Source organism: Oryctolagus cuniculus, chromosome X, assembly GCF_051225735.1.
Source record: "Oryctolagus cuniculus isolate XC-2025 breed Fujian yellow rabbit chromosome X, ASM5122573v1, whole genome shotgun sequence".
Lineage (NCBI taxonomy): Eukaryota > Metazoa > Chordata > Mammalia > Lagomorpha > Leporidae > Oryctolagus > Oryctolagus cuniculus.
This window is the reverse complement of record NC_142888.1, coordinates 68,934,832-68,950,658: the sequence shown is the minus strand read 5'-3', so window position 1 is coordinate 68,950,658 and position 15,827 is coordinate 68,934,832. Positions and strand designations below refer to the sequence as shown.

The window sequence follows — 15,827 nt, the reverse complement described above, 5'->3', positions numbered from 1 at the left end:
TGGAAGAGTCTATTAAATAGAAAGAAATCATTGCTCTGAATTTTTAGAAGAAATTATGGACTAAATCTTTCAGATGATCATTTTATACTACGAAAACAGATTTCAAAAGGGAAAATGAAAGTCACATAGCCATGAATTCTCTAACAAATGAGAAAACTAAATAGACCTGTAAAAACGATTTTCAAGTCTTCGTCTGATGGTATTGAGGTCAGTTGGATAAGCAACTACAGTACAGTACAAGGGGTAGGCACTGAGATCCACTGGAACAGCAAAAGGGCTGGCAAAATCTACAAAACAACAAGTCCAAAAAAGGTAGCTATAAAGGGAAATAACAATTCATGTTAACAAACAAAAATTCACATATAAACAAGAAATAAAGGTGATATACTACATTTGTAAAACAATAAGTCAAATATAATGTTACTGTTTTTATCTGGACATACTATTTATGAATTGATCATGATACACTGGTTGAAATTAGGTAAAATCAAGAAACTTTAAAGAAACATTGTGTTTAACTTCAGATTTCTTCATCTTTCCCAGATGAATGCAAAAACTTCTCTAGTGATATGTTTTAGAAAATAATCCAGTGAGTAAAATATGTTAGTCGTCCACCATCTTTATCAAGGTATCCATCCAAAGTCAGGCTCAAGGAATAGCTAGAGAGCCAAAATGACTCAAGAAAGGAAAAATATTTATATGCTGGTACTCACTATTTGCTACCCAAGAGCTGAAAAAACTTATCATTATTTTGGTCAAGCATATAAAACTGGTAATATTAAAACGAGAACCTCTCTGCATCTTGAGTTAAAAGTAATATGTACAGTGAGAAACTATATTTACTTTTGTAAAAACTAAAACCTTGCTGGTTCTCATAACTTCTAATATTTTGCATTCACCATACCCAGGGAAAGAAGGTGGTTGATGCCCTGAATAACCCGTTCACATTCCTCATCTCTGGAGTGAGCCCCCCACTCTCCTTCCTGGGGTTTGTATAGCAAAGCAGTCAGTTCCTCCTGGGACACAGGAACACCAGCACCAACTTCATCTGGAAAGGCAGCTAGGCATAAGAGGAAAAATCAGAAATAATCAGTTTCCAATATCATGCTATTGCTGATTTACTTTAAAAGAATTATGACTCACTTAAAAAATATACTTACTTCCTTCTGGAATTGGCTCCATATCCCAGGGGCTCATCTTTTCTCTCTCATTATTGTCCCAGCTATTAAAAGATAACAAGATACAAATCAAATTCACACATACTTATTTCAAAGATACTAGCATAATTTGCATGACTGCTCGGGGGTGAAATTTGGAAAAGAGCAGTATAGTTTTCTTATAAATATAACTTTGCTTGCATAAAGATAATAATAAACATCTAGTAGAGAAAATATGGCCCACTAATACGAAACTCAGCATTAAGATGACTCTTAAGTTTACTTGCTTTTTACTTCAAAACGGCATATAGTCAATATTAAGTTGGGGAAAAGAACAAAAAGATCTCTTTGGAAAGAAATCTTTCAGGTTAAAAGAGTTATGTGACATTTTTTCCTGTGAAGTAATATACTTTATCCTTATAGCTTAAGTGTAATAGTACCTCCAAAATTTTATTATTCCCTTTTGATCTGCAACATGCAGACTAAAAGTCAATTTCTGTAGAATAAGCATTTCTTCTATCATTCTTGAGTTGCTTCATTTGTGAGGAATCTTAACAACTCTTGGATTTCAATTAAAGGAAATAACTAAACAAACAGTACCTACAAATATAAAGCAATCACCTCTGCCTAGAATTCTTACTATTAAATAAAAGGTTGGGTACTACTCCTCACTGCTTTATTCCAGCTTTACCAATTACGTTAAACAGTATTCTTGCATAAAATAGAACTGCTTAGGAGAAAATATAGACAATGAAAGAAACAGCCACTGTCTTCATTCTTGTTTTGTTTTAGCAAGCATATTGGGCCAAAAGGTTTACCATCCAATTCCTTCCTTACAGCTACTATGATAGCTTCCTTACAGGTACAGGTATTGTGAAGACTAGATAAGTCAGATAAAAAGGTATTATTACTGGTAGAGTGTGTTAAAAGTCCATGAGACTACAGTTAATATATTAGACAGAAAAGACCATAACCATACTTACTGAACACTGTAACACTGGAAAGAACTATCAGGATACTCTGGTTGAAAAGGCTGCTGACTCTCCACAGTTCCAAACCACCAGGCGTCATCTATTATACTGCGGAATCTATCACCTATAATGTTTTTTATAAAGGTTTAAAAGGGTGCTCAAGAACATTATCTCTGTTTCCACTCTAAATTGCTGTTTTTGTTGAATATAGAAGCAGCATTACACCTAACATTATCAGAGGTTTCAATTTTAACTTTCCAGATAAGTGAATTTTATATTTTACCCTCTTCAACTATTATTTCTAACTGGGAAAAAAATACTTCTGAAATAAATCATAGTATGTCCATGTCTTCCTAAATAAATGCCACCAAATATAATTTGCTTTCTATAAGTTACTTGGTATCATCATTAAGCATGCCACTTATTGTACTATCAATAGGTTAATATAGTTGTCTCATCATCTCCTTTTTTTATATACCTTTACCGTTTCACCTTTAAAATCTTTTCATGCAGACCGAGTATCCCTTATCCAAAATGCTTGCGATCAGAACTGTTTCCAATTGCAAAGTTTTTTTTTTTAATTTGAAATACTTTAATTATTTTAAATACTGGCCCTCAAAATATTTTGGATTTTGACCCTTCTTACAATGATGTGAGATGATACGATGCCTACATAATGAGATGAAGTGAGGTGAATGATGCAGGCATTGTGATGAAGCATTAGGTACTACATATGATTTAACTGAGCATAAGCACTACAATACTAGGACAGTAGACTAAAGATAGCTAAGCAAATAACAGGGCTAAGTGACTAATGGGCATGTAGCACATACTGCATGGACATATTTGACTAAGGGACGATTCACGTCCCAGGTGGGCAGGATGGAGCTAGACAGGTGAGATTTCATCATATGTCTCAAATTAGCATGCAATCTGAACTGTATGAATTGCTTTATTTCTGCAATTTGCCATTTACTATTTTCAGACTGTAGTTGACAACAGGTTACTGATATCATGGAAAGCAAACCTGGAGAAAAAGATGAACTCTATATATGCTACACACAATGTGCATATAAAGTTACATGAACATAATAGAAAAGGATATTTTAGTTTTTTCTAGTTTGGCTGACACTTTTTCCTGTTAAATGTTAAGCTAGTTTTTTCTGATCAATCAATTAAAAAAGAGTACTTGCTCTACTCAAGCTTAATAGTTATTAAAAGAGAATTCTATGCTTACCAATCTGCCAGTTCCTTTCTTTGGCTTCATTATAAAACTGATGCAATACTAGAAAATCAATGACATCAGGCATGTCATGATACCTGTACAGAAGGTAAAACATATGTGAATGCAGAGATATAATAATATGTGTAACTTACTAAAGATCCAAGGATATATGTTTAATCTAGAGCTCAAGTAAAAATTTGCAAACCTCATGGTTCCTAGAAATGCCTTTAGTTATATTACATCTCATCTCCTTTGATCTATCTGGGAGAGCCCTGCCTACTGTTGCATTACTTTAAATAATATAAAGATGCCAATAAACATTTTTACAGCTTAATATGAGGAATTTTATATTAAAGACACTTAAAGGAGACTATGAGCTGGTGTTCTTTGATCTCCTCATATTTTAAATTCAACTTCAAAAAATAACCAATTGACTTCTTATTCCTATTACTAATGAATAGAAATAAAGGCAACTACCGTGTGTCAAGCACACCTTTAGGCACTTATAAAAGTTTATCTGATTCCTCAGAAGAATGTTGAGGAAGACATTAACATTTTCATTTTACAAATGAAAGCATAAATTCAGAGAGCTTAAATGCCTTGCTCATGGAGAGATCGATCTACCATACATGTAGCCATTAAATGACCAAACAAACCAAGAATTAAACCCTGGTATTTTTAAGTCTAAATACTGTACTGGTAATTGTAGTGTTTGTCACTGAGCCCTGCACTCTGCAGAATATATAATAGGTATGAAACACATACATCACACACCCCAGAGATACTCACTTAATAGAGAAAGATTCTCCAGTCATTTTGCCTGAAATGGGGTCCAGAAATGCAAGCTTCAAGCAGCATAGTGTAGGTGGTCCAACCTCATATTTGATTCCTACAATCTTAACAAACTCTTGCTCCTATTCATGAGAATATCCAGATATTATTACTACTTTCAATATAAATAACCACCTAACATTCACATAATATTTCATTATTACTTGAAAAATTTAAGAATGATCTGAATACCCACCAAATGCTGAGCACTACCCTGAGTATTACAGGTAATATGACAAGGCTCTTGGCCCTTAGTAGCAGATTGGAGTCTAGTGCAGGGCTCTAAGTCAAGGATAAACAATAGAATTTCCTGTGAAAACTTCAAAATCATGTTCCTGAATGCTACTCCTAGAGAATCTGATACTCTTAGTCTGGGGGACATTTAGTAATATACTTTGGAAAAATTCCTCAGGGGTCCTGGGTTTTTCCTGGTTAAAAATCATTCCCTAGGTCTGGTGGTGTGATGCAGCAGGTTTAAACAACCGCCTGCGATGCTGGCATCCCATATGATTGCTGGTTCAAGTCTCAGCTGCTCCACTTCCATTCCATTTCCCTACTAATGCACCTGGGAAAGCAGCAGAGGATGCCACCCTTGAGGGAGACGCAGATGAAGTTCCTGGATCCTGGCTTCTGCCTGGCCCAACTCAGGCTCAGCCATTGTGGTCATCTGGGGAATGAACCAGCAGATGGTCTCTCTCTCTCTCTCTCTCTCTCTCTCTCTCTCTCTCTCTTACTTTCTCTCCCTCTCTCTTTCTCTTTCTCTGCATAATGCTGTCTCTCTCTGTCTCTCTTTGCATAACACTGTCTTTCAAATAAAAAATTTTCTAAAAACTGATTCCCTAGTAAAAACACAGTAATGTAAGTAAGTACACATGTAAACAATTGTATGTATTTGTTTTAGAGTGGACTTATAGTTCTGAATGCCTACAATATTAATTTACAGCAACCTTTTTTTTTTTATTTGACAGAGTTAGACAGTGAGAGAGAGAGAGAGAGACAGATAGAAAGGTCTTCCTTCCATTGGTTCACCCACTAAATGGCCGCTACGGCCGGAGCTACGCCAGTCTGAAGCCAGGAGCCAGGTGCCTCCTCCTGGTCTCCCATGCGGGTACAGGGCCCAAGCACTTGGGCCATCCTCCACTGCCCTCCCGGGCCACAGCAGAGAGCTGGACAGGAAGAGGAGCAACCGGGACCAGAACCCAGCGCCCATATGGGATGCCGGCGCTGCAGGCGGTGGATCAACCAAGTGAGCCACAGTGCTGGCCCCTACAGCAACCTTACACATGAATTTATTACTAGTCACATTTAACATATGGGAAAACTAATCCTCATAGGTAGAGTAACTTGTTTAAAGTTATATACCACTAGCATATTGCAGAACTAGGATTGAAGTCCAAGTATTTTTCCAAAGCACAGGCTCTTATAACACATACATGTGGCCTCTTTTAATTTCCTAGAACCACAGGGTCAGTATTAAAAATTACATATCATGAATTTTATTTAATCTCCTGATTCAAAGAAAAAACTCAACTTTTACCAAATTCAAAAAAGATGATAGCCATCTCAATCTTTCAGGAGATGATTAAATATAACTCACTTGACAAGATACTTTTTAGCAATTTACAGAATTAATAATTTTTACAGATATCTTAACTAAATCTTTATTTTAATAAATATTCAGATTCTCTCTTAAATCCTTCCTGCTAAGCATCATCACACAACAACCCTTCATTTACCTGGAAAACCAATAGAGAACTTCCCTGTTAGTTATTTGTTCTCTATGTTGGAAAAACAAAAGAAAACAAAACACAAATGAACCTAAGTAGAAATGATGTTATATGTATACCTAAGTCAGTAAATCTGTATATATGTATGTACGAATGAATGAAAGGTTACTGACAGAAAATCCTTTTCCATAAAATACATAGATCTATTTTATTGAATGACATGTGTCTATGTATTCTATTGAGAAATATCTCATGCAGAACATATTTCTAAGCTTCCTATAATTTAAGATATCTAATATATCCTAAGCTAGAATGGCTGCAGTCTGCCCATTGAGTCAGTTTACTGAGTCTCTAGAATGTAGAAAGTTGCTGATAGGGAAAAATATCCATGCCAGGGAATTCCTACTTCACTATAATCATGGACTGTTGTAAACTAAAATATACGATGCTTGAAGGAAATAAGGCAAAATAATCAAGACAATAGCAGCATACAAAGTTCAGGAAATATAAAATGTGAGCCCTACTACTCAGTTCCACAAGAGTATTGTATTTCAGTTTCCTTCAGATATACTGTCAACAGTGGAAAATGCATAAAACTGAGAAAAAAGTCTATGGTAAAGAACTTAATTTCAGAGTTCCTCCAATTGCATAGATTATGAATTCAGCAAACTTACCCTGAGATCCATTTTGTTCCATGGCTGTTTTTGTAAATTAACGCTGTATATTTTTGATTTCCTTACAGCTCTCACATAAGCTTCATGTCCTTGCCTAAAATAAATAAGCTAAAACCAAAAACAAAGTATTAAATAGCAGCCAGCATCTTATTTAACAACTCTATACATCCCTATACCCATTTCTCCAAACTTCTTTGGTTTGCAAAAAAAAAATAAAAAAAAAAACAAATAATTACATAATTTTGAAACATTTTATACAATAAAGGTATTTTCCCCATATAATGATAGTCACTCAGTACAAGTCTACATAAGCCTGTGCTAAGTACCTCATCATATAAACATTTTAGATATAGTCCTTTTCTTTTACCCATCAAGTAGCTCCCTAAAACTGCTGAGAAACACTTGTAACAAATATACACAAAATTGGACACTACTCAAAGTACTATATTTCAAATTCTAATTGATGTTCTAAATATCAAAATTATAACACACTTCAGAACTGGCACAGTATAGAAGGAAAATGAATTCAAATGCTTGGTAACACTGTTTAGCTTTTTTATAAAGGCTTAGCCAAGCCTTTTTCAAATATATATTTATTTTTATCTACTTAAGGCAGAGTGACAGCAAGAGCAAAAGCAAGAGAGAGAGAGAGAGAGAGAGAGAGAGAGAGAATAATCTTCAATCCTCTAGTTCACTCCCCAAATGCCCATAAGAGAATAACTCTGAAGTCAAGAGTTCAGAAACCAACTGGGTGTCTCCTGTGAGTGGCATTGGCCCAAGTACCTGAGCCATTATATGCTGCCTCCCAGGATGCATTCGCAGGCAACTGGATTGGAAGTGAAGTAGAAGAGGCCAGCGCCGTGGCACAGTAGGTTAATCCTTCGCCTGCAGCTCCAGCATCCCATATGGGCGCCCGTTCTATTCCCAGCTGCCCCTCTTCCAATCCAGCTCTCTGCTATGGCCTGTGAAAGCAGTAGAAGATGGCCCAAGTGCTTAGGCCCCTGCACCCGCATGGCAGACCGGGAAGAAGCACTTGGCTCCTGGCTTTGGATTGGCATAGCTCTGGCAGTTGCAGCCATCTGGGGAGTGAACCAACGGAAGGAAGACCTTTCTCTGTCTCTCTCTCTCTCTCACTGTCTGTAAGGAAGTGAAGTAGCCAGGATTCAAACCAGCACTTTGATATGGGATGCAGACATCCCAAGCAGCAGTTAAATCCACTGCACCACAATGCCCACCTTTTAGCTTTTTAAGACAGGACTTACTACCATATTCTATTTCATTCATTAAAAAAAAAAGTTTCTGAACACAGTGATTATTAGAGGCTAGGAAGGGTAGGAGGGATAGAAGAATTCTGGATTAAAAAAAAATGGGGAGTTAAGTGTGCTGCATTACTTGTGAAAAATATACTAATGTAAGATGTTAATTTAAAAATAAGAGGGGCCGGTACTGTAGTGTAGCAGGTAAAGCTGCTGCCTGCAGTGCTGGCAGCCCATATCAGTGCCAGTTTGAGTCCCAGCTGCTCCACTTCGAATCTAGCTCTCTGCTATGGCCTAGGAAAGCAACAGAAGATGGTCCAAGTCCTTGGGTCCTGCACCTGCATGGGAGACCCAGAAGAAGCTCCTGGCTCCTGGCTTCAGATCGGCACAGCTCCGGCCATTGCAGCCAATTGAGTAGTAAACCATTGGATGGAAAACTCTCTCTCTCTCTGCCTCTCCTTCTCTCTCTGTGTAACTCTGACTTTCAAATAAATAAAATAAATCTTAAAAAATAAAAAAAAAGAAGATAAAAAAATGTTTCTGGGGCAGACATTTGGTGTAGCTATTATACACCGTTTGAGATACTCATATCCCATGCTTATGTTCAAGTAAGAATTCTGATCCTGATTCCAGGTTCCTGCCAAATGTGCATCTTAGGTGGTAGCAGGTGATGACTCAAATTGTTGGTTGGGTTCCGGCCATCCTCTTGGGAGACCAGAATTGAGTTCTCAGCTCCCAGGAATTCAGAAAGTGAACCAGCAGATGAGATTTTCTCTCTCTCTTTCTTATTCACGTAAAATAAATTTTTTTAAGTTTTTTTCCCTCTAGAGTTTATAAGTAGTGATAGAGATAAGTATGAAGTAACATGAAAATGCTATATTATGTATTTTTAAAATATACTGAAGAATTAACTATCAGCATTGTCTAAATCAGAATTTTTAATAGTTAAAAATATAAGTAGAAAATGAAAAAGATTTAAATATTAGTAAATACTCATAAAATAATTAAAGTAGTTAAAAAGGAAATGATAAACAGCTATTAAGATATCCCTTATTATAAATTCATTCCTATGCTCAACACATATTGATGGAATCTATGCACAAGGTACTGAATGCTGTGATAAGGCATAAAATATAATCCATTCCCTTAAGGATACAAATACACATATAGATATTTAGCTATAACACAAGGGAGAATATACCATACTTCAAAAGAATAAAATAATTTAGGAGGGGCAGGCAAATGGAAAACAAGGATAACATACAGAAGAAGTTGGCATTTGAGTTAGACCTTGAAGAATGAACATTTTGGAAGGCAATGATTTGTGTTTAGGGGTATTATAGGCAAAATAATAAAGGCTTACTGTTACCATGAAATAAAAAGCAAGCTTTCATTAAGAAATTGATTACATTAAAAGTTCATTCATTTAGGAGTTCCTTAAACATTTTCTCCAGAGGACATATTTCATAGTCTGATTAGATTATATATACATCTTCCTCATTACCTGAGGAACTGTCATCTAATATGTGAATCCTGAGGCAATAAGGATATAAGTTTAATAAAATATAGGGAAAATGATTCCATTAAAATTGAGTAAAGAGATCCTACAGAACAGGAAGAACAGGAAGAAGTCTTGTCAGATCTTAGTATATACAGATCCTCATTTTGTTCTATAATATCTTCTAATATTAACTCAACAGTATTCCTCTTGTGGCTCTATAAAATCAGGCAATCAATAAAAAATTGTGATTCTGGGTATGCTAAAAATTTTTTAAAGTTCTCTATGTATTAAAATACAGCATTTATCAGAATATACTTACTAATCATGTAAATAAGTATTACTGGAAAGCTCAGTATCTATACACTTATGAAAGAAACATCTTAATAATATCTAAAGATAATCAACAAGTAAGAGCTATTCATAAGGCCATTTGATAGTTATCTGTGATATCTGCAACAAAAAATTACAGAATATTTTGGTAATTTTTATATTGGTGCCAAGATTTTTTTTTTTGACAGGCAGAGAGAGAGAGATGGAGAGAAAGGTCTTCCTTTGCCGTTGGTTCACCCTCCAATGGCTGCCACGGCCGGCCACTGCTGCCGAAAAGCAGGAGCCAGGTGCTTCTCCTGGTCTCCCATGGGGTGCAGGGCCCAAGCACTTGGGCCATCCTCCACTGCACTCCCGGGCCATAGCAGAGAGCTGGCCTGGAAGAGGGGCAACCAGGACAGAATCCGGCGCCCCGACCAGGACTAGAACCCGGTGTGCCGGCGCTGCAAGGAGGAGGATTAGCCTATTGAGCCGCGGCGCCGGCCGGTGCCAAGATTTTTATAACTCATTTACAAGGTTTCGCCTCTTCTTTTACTGTGATGACAATATCATATCACATTCCTAAAATAAAGTAAGAAAACAAAAAAATTCTGAGCAAATATTTAGTCAATTAAAAATTAATGATTGGTCAATATCTAAGAGATTAGACTAGCCAAATAGTCTTCTAACAATCCATAATAAATACAATTTTCATAAGAAAATATTTTTTCACTTGGTAGAATTTTAATTAATCTGTGGCTGACCAATCATAAATATGGCATGTTACTTAACCACAGGCTCAGTAGTAGCCAACTCATTGAAAGGGGGAAATTATGCTGCATTATATTTTCTAACAGGTTGAATATTTTTAAAATAATATAAAAATCTGAATGAGGGTTCAAAATACGTCTCAATTCTATCAAATGACGATATAAACATTAAAAGAATTATTTTCATGACTTCATGAATCAATCACATTATCTCAGTTTTCATTGAGCATCCACTATATTGAAGACACTATGCAAAAACAGACCCTACAAAGGATAAAGATTATTAGGATTCAGTCACTGTCCACAATATATATACAAGTGAGCAGAGCAGATAAGACAGTGTATATATATATAACAGAAATAAGGATATAAAAATACAAATATCCTAAGAAAGATTAGCATTAGTGTTCTTGAGGATCCAAGAAAAAAAGGTTGTAACAGGTAAAATTTACCTCATCTCCCATCTGTGGAACAAATGGGGAACGTCGAGGTATGGTATCTAAGATCCACTGAGGGGCAAACCATTCTTCATTGGGCTCACCTGCCATAGAAACCAGTCCTCCTTTCTAAAATACAAATACATGAACAGTAGGTGTATAAAAATAGGTCAAAATATGTAAGTACATGAACAGTGCTACGAAAAATTGCAGGCATATAAATTTGTTATGAAAAGGCCTAAAATATACACATTTCAAACAGTTTCCTTTAACAATTAATTAAAGCAATTATTATACCGATAAAAAACCCAAGCGCTCACTATTTGCTGACTAGAGCATGATAGTATACATACATATACACTATCTAAACTCGCAACTTTTACCCTTCATGTCCCTAGAATGCTACACTAATTCAATGCTACTAACACAATAACTTTTTCCCAATAAAACATTAACAATTGGAGTGGGCATTTGGCCTAGTAATTAAGAATCCCACAGCATGTGCTGGAGTGCCTGGGATGCTTTGGCCCCCATTCCACCTTCTTGTGAATGCAGACCCTGAGAGACAGGAGGTGATGGCTCAAGCGGTTGGGTTGCTGCCACCCTTATGGGAGACCCAAACTTGGTTCTCAGCTCCTGGCTTCAACCCAGCCCAACTCTGGCTGTTGTGGCCATTTGAGGAGTGAACCAGCAGATAGGAGTTTGGTTGGTCTATCATTCTGCCTCTCAAAAAAATGTGAAAAATTAAAAAACAGTGATAATCAAGAAAATAATTGTACAACCTAAAGCAATAGACTATGGAACATGTAGATAACAAAATTTCAAACTAAGATTAGTAAAGAACTATGTGGACTAATTCTTTATATCACCTACAAGAAATTAATACTGGGGAAAAAAATCATAGTTGGAATGAAGTCAAAACATAAAGGAATGAATGAAGAGCCCTAGATAATTTACTTTTTAAAATTATTATTATTTTTTTAATTTTAAGATTTAACAGCTTGGCCGGCGCCACGGCTCAATAGGCTAATCCTCCACCTAGCGGCGCCGGCACACCGGGTTCTAGTCCCGGTGGCCGTGCCGGATTCTTTCCCGGTTGCCCCTCTTCCAGGCCAACTCTCTGCTGTGGCCCGGGAAGGCAGTGGAGGATGGTCCAAGTGCTTGGGCCCTGCACCCCGTGGGAGACCAGGAGAAGCACCTGGCTCCTGCCTTCGGATCAGCATGGTGCGCTGGCCGCAGCGCGCCATCCGTGGCTGCCATTGGAGGGTGAACCAACGGCAAAGGAAAACCTTTCTCTCTGTCTCTCTCACTATCCACTCTGCCTGTCAAAAAAAAAAAAAAAGATTTAACAGCTTGTAACATTTTGCTATATTTACATCATATACATTCTAAACATATACATATAATGTTTTTCTTGAAAAACCATTAATATCACAAAATATGGGATTCATGACAATAGTCATAAAATGGGGAATGAATAGTATCTTGTCATGTACATGGTATAATTTAGTGAAGCAATAACGATGTACCAAATCATATGATATCCACACCATTTTTAGACTATATATTTTAATTTTCACAAATAGCAGAAAACACGTTATATTTTATCCCTTTTACAAGTCAAAAATGTGTATAGAAATTTATGTTTGGCAACATAACAAGAACAATATTTTTCTTTATTTTATTTTTTTTTTGACAGGCAGAGTGGACAGTGAGAGAGAGAGACAGAGAGAAAGGTCTTCCTTTGCTGTTGGTTCACCCTCCAATGGCCACCACAGCCGACCGCTGCTGCCGGCGCACCGCGCTGATCGAAAAGCAGGAGCCAGGTGCTTCTCCTGGTCTCCCATGGGGTGCAGGGCCCAAGCACTTGGGCCATCCTCCACTGCACTCCCTGGCCACAGCAGAGAGCTGTACTGGAAGAGGGGCAACCGGGGCAGAATCCGGCGCCCTGACCGGGACTAGAACCTGGTGTGTTGGCACCGCAAGGCGGAGGATTAGCCTATTGAGCCGCGGCGCCAGCCAAGAACAATATTTTTCTATATGTAGTGGATTATTTTAGAATTGTGCTACATTTTAAGAAACAAATGTCAGTTCATCTTAATTCAATGACATATTATAATGATGAAGATATTCTAGCCTCTACCCTTAAATAACAGAACATTTTTTGAAAAATTCTTCATATTTTAAAAGTCAATTTAACTACATACACTTAGTTTATCAAATGGAATTTTATTTTTAGAGAAAAGTGCCAAAAACTTTTAAAAAAACACAAAAACAAAACCACCTATATAGTTACAAACCTTTTTTCGAGTCTGTTTAGGTTTCTTCTGTCTTTCATCTACTGACTTCAAATTTTCTTCCTCAGAACTGCTGCAAAATTTCCGCGTTGCCTGTCTGGTTTGTCTTTTTGGAGGTTGCAAATTTATACCAGCATCTGCTGTCCAATCAGAATATTCACTTGATGAATCACTGTAAATAAATCAAAATTATGAATAACTATGTATATAAAAAGAATAGTTTCACTTCAAAATTAAAAGGTAATAACTTTATATCAACATAATAACTGACATGGTTTGATTTTATTCTAACTCAAGAGGAAAAAAATGTATCAATACAGAATTTTGACCATTATCTAAATTATTTTAATGAAATGTTTTTCTGGATAATATAAAATGCTTAGTTTTCCATAACAGGGTTTAAAATTTTTGTCTACATCACAAAAGATCCTTTAAAAGAAAGATTTACCTTACTCTTGGAAATAGTGAAATGAGTTTTTTTTTTTTAACAAATAAATATATATAGTTGCTAAGATGTAGCATCTTGATTTAACAAAAAGACATTTCACAGATGAAGGAACTTAGAAAGTCCATAGTAACATCAAAAATCTATTGGAGGGACTGGCATTGTGACAAAGGGAGTTAAGCTACCAACCGCATCATCAGCATTCCATATGAGCACCAGTTGGAGTCCCAGCTGCTCCTCTTTCAATTTAGCTCCCTGCTAATGTGCTTGGGAACGCAGCAGAAGACTTCCCAAGTGATTGGGGCTCTGTCACTCATGTGGGAGACCAGGATGGAGTTCCTGGCTTCAGCCTGGCCCAGCCCTGGCTGTTGTGTCCATTTGAAGAGCAAACCAGCTGATGGAAGATCTCTGTTTTTTTTTTTTTTTTTTTTTTTTTTGTAACTGCCCTTCAACTAAAATAAAGTAAATCTTTAATCTATTGGAAAAGTGAGTATAAAACAACACGTTTCTAGGCTTCTAGCCCAGTATTATTTCTATTATACATTATTATTTGAGAGAAAGAGAGACAGAGAGAAACGCACAAACACCCCCACACAGAGACTGACAGAGCTCTCATCTACTTTTCATTCCCCAAATGCCCACAAGGACCAGAACTGGGCCAGGATGAAGCCATAAAACTCAACCCAGGTCTCCAGAGTGGATGACAGGGATCTAACAATTTGATCTGCTACCTCTCAGAGGCTGCACTGACAGGAAGCTGGAACTGGGAGCCAGAGCTGGAAATCAAACTGAGGTACTCAATATAGAAAAGGGATGTCTTAAATACTAGGCAAAACATTCACTCCATAAAATATTTTTAAAACTAAAAATTCCAGTCAAGCCTAATTTTACATTATAACAGTTGAATAATTTTGAGCAAGTCAAAACCATTAAACCTACGTTGAAGAACTTTCACTTTGCCATTCATTAACAGGATCTTCAACAGAAGCATCACTAGAGCCAACAGTTTCATCTTCCTAAAACAAAGAATCAATAATTGAGATAACAGGTTTATTATTAGCTAGAATATTATTAATTGGCAAGCCAGTACCTATTTTACAATACTTTCTATTCCCCAACAAAAAGTTCTAGTGAAAATGTACCCAATTATTTTTTTACTTCTTTTTTTTTGGACAGGCAGAGTTATACAGTGAGAGAGAGAGACAGAGAGAAAGGTCTTCCTTTCCATTGGTTCATCCCCCAAAATGGCCGCTGTGGCCGGCGCGCTGTGCCGATCCGAAGCCAGGAGCCAGGTGCTTCCTCCTGGTCTCCCATGTGGGTGCAGGGACCAAGCACTTGGGCCATCCTCCACTGCCTTCCCGGGCTACAGAAGAGAGCTGGACTGGAAGAGGAGCAACCGAGACAGAACCGGCACCCCTACTGGGACTAGAACCCGGGGTGCCAGCGCTGCAGGCGGAGGATTAGCCTAGTGAGCTGCAGCGCCAGCTTCCCAATTATTTTTCAACATGTATTTATATTTCACAATTAAGACTACCAGTTATTTTTTTTGACAGGCAGAGTTAAACAGTGAGAGAGACAGAGAGAAATACTAGTTATATTTTTAAATTGCTGACATAATACTAACTTATCAACATGAGACATCTTTATTATTTCAAAGACTGAATAGGTTTCTCAAATCCAAAGATACAATAACCCTCCAAATGCTAACAACATTGTTTTTAAAATACTGCACAGAATTATTGTTTTAAGGTCAAGATTTCCATAAGAGAGAATAGTGGACATTTTTTGATAAGAAAGTTTAAGAATTATGTATGGCAGATGAATGGGAATACCCTGCATTGTCCATGCATGATTAACCCCTCATCATATACTTAACAGAGTTGTTAAAGAAACAAAATGAAAGTATTGGAAAACAAAACAAGAAGAAAATAATTACTATATTCTATAGTCATTATCATAAAAAAGGTGCATCTAAGGAAAATCAACACTTGGCAAACTCCAAACTCCATGACTGGTGACATGGACAACAGAAAATGTGTATATTATGCTGATTACACAGACAATAGGTTTTGGGTGTGTTTCATTTATTACCATTGTTTGTATTCCACTTCTTTTCATTTCCAGGCAGATTTACTCTTTCTTCTCTCACTATCAAAAGCCAAACTTTGCTGCCATGTTTGATATCCTCACCAAGGAATCTTATGTACATACTATTTAGAGAAGACATCTA

At 36.8% G+C, this 15,827-nt stretch overlaps 1 protein-coding gene across 4 annotated transcripts in view; it reads right to left on the bottom strand.

Annotated features, from left to right (window-relative positions):
• Nucleotides 1-15,827, bottom strand: part of BRWD3 (bromodomain and WD repeat domain containing 3) — a 132,159-nt gene that overhangs the window by 26,778 nt on the left and 89,554 nt on the right. For all 4 annotated transcript variants that reach the window (XM_051827378.3, XM_051827379.3, XM_089323893.1 and 1 more), the window contains 10 exons: nt 14,537-14,613; nt 13,156-13,324; nt 10,871-10,984; nt 6,586-6,693; nt 4,143-4,267; nt 3,366-3,448; nt 2,141-2,252; nt 1,161-1,222; nt 905-1,060; nt 167-287 (listed from right to left, as the gene is read on the bottom strand). In XM_051827378.3, coding sequence (XP_051683338.1) covers nt 167-287; nt 905-1,060; nt 1,161-1,222; nt 2,141-2,252; nt 3,366-3,448; nt 4,143-4,267; nt 6,586-6,693; nt 10,871-10,984; nt 13,156-13,324; nt 14,537-14,613 — 1,127 coding nt within the window. The remainder of the gene's footprint in view (nt 1-166; nt 288-904; nt 1,061-1,160; nt 1,223-2,140; nt 2,253-3,365; nt 3,449-4,142; nt 4,268-6,585; nt 6,694-10,870; nt 10,985-13,155; nt 13,325-14,536; nt 14,614-15,827) is intronic.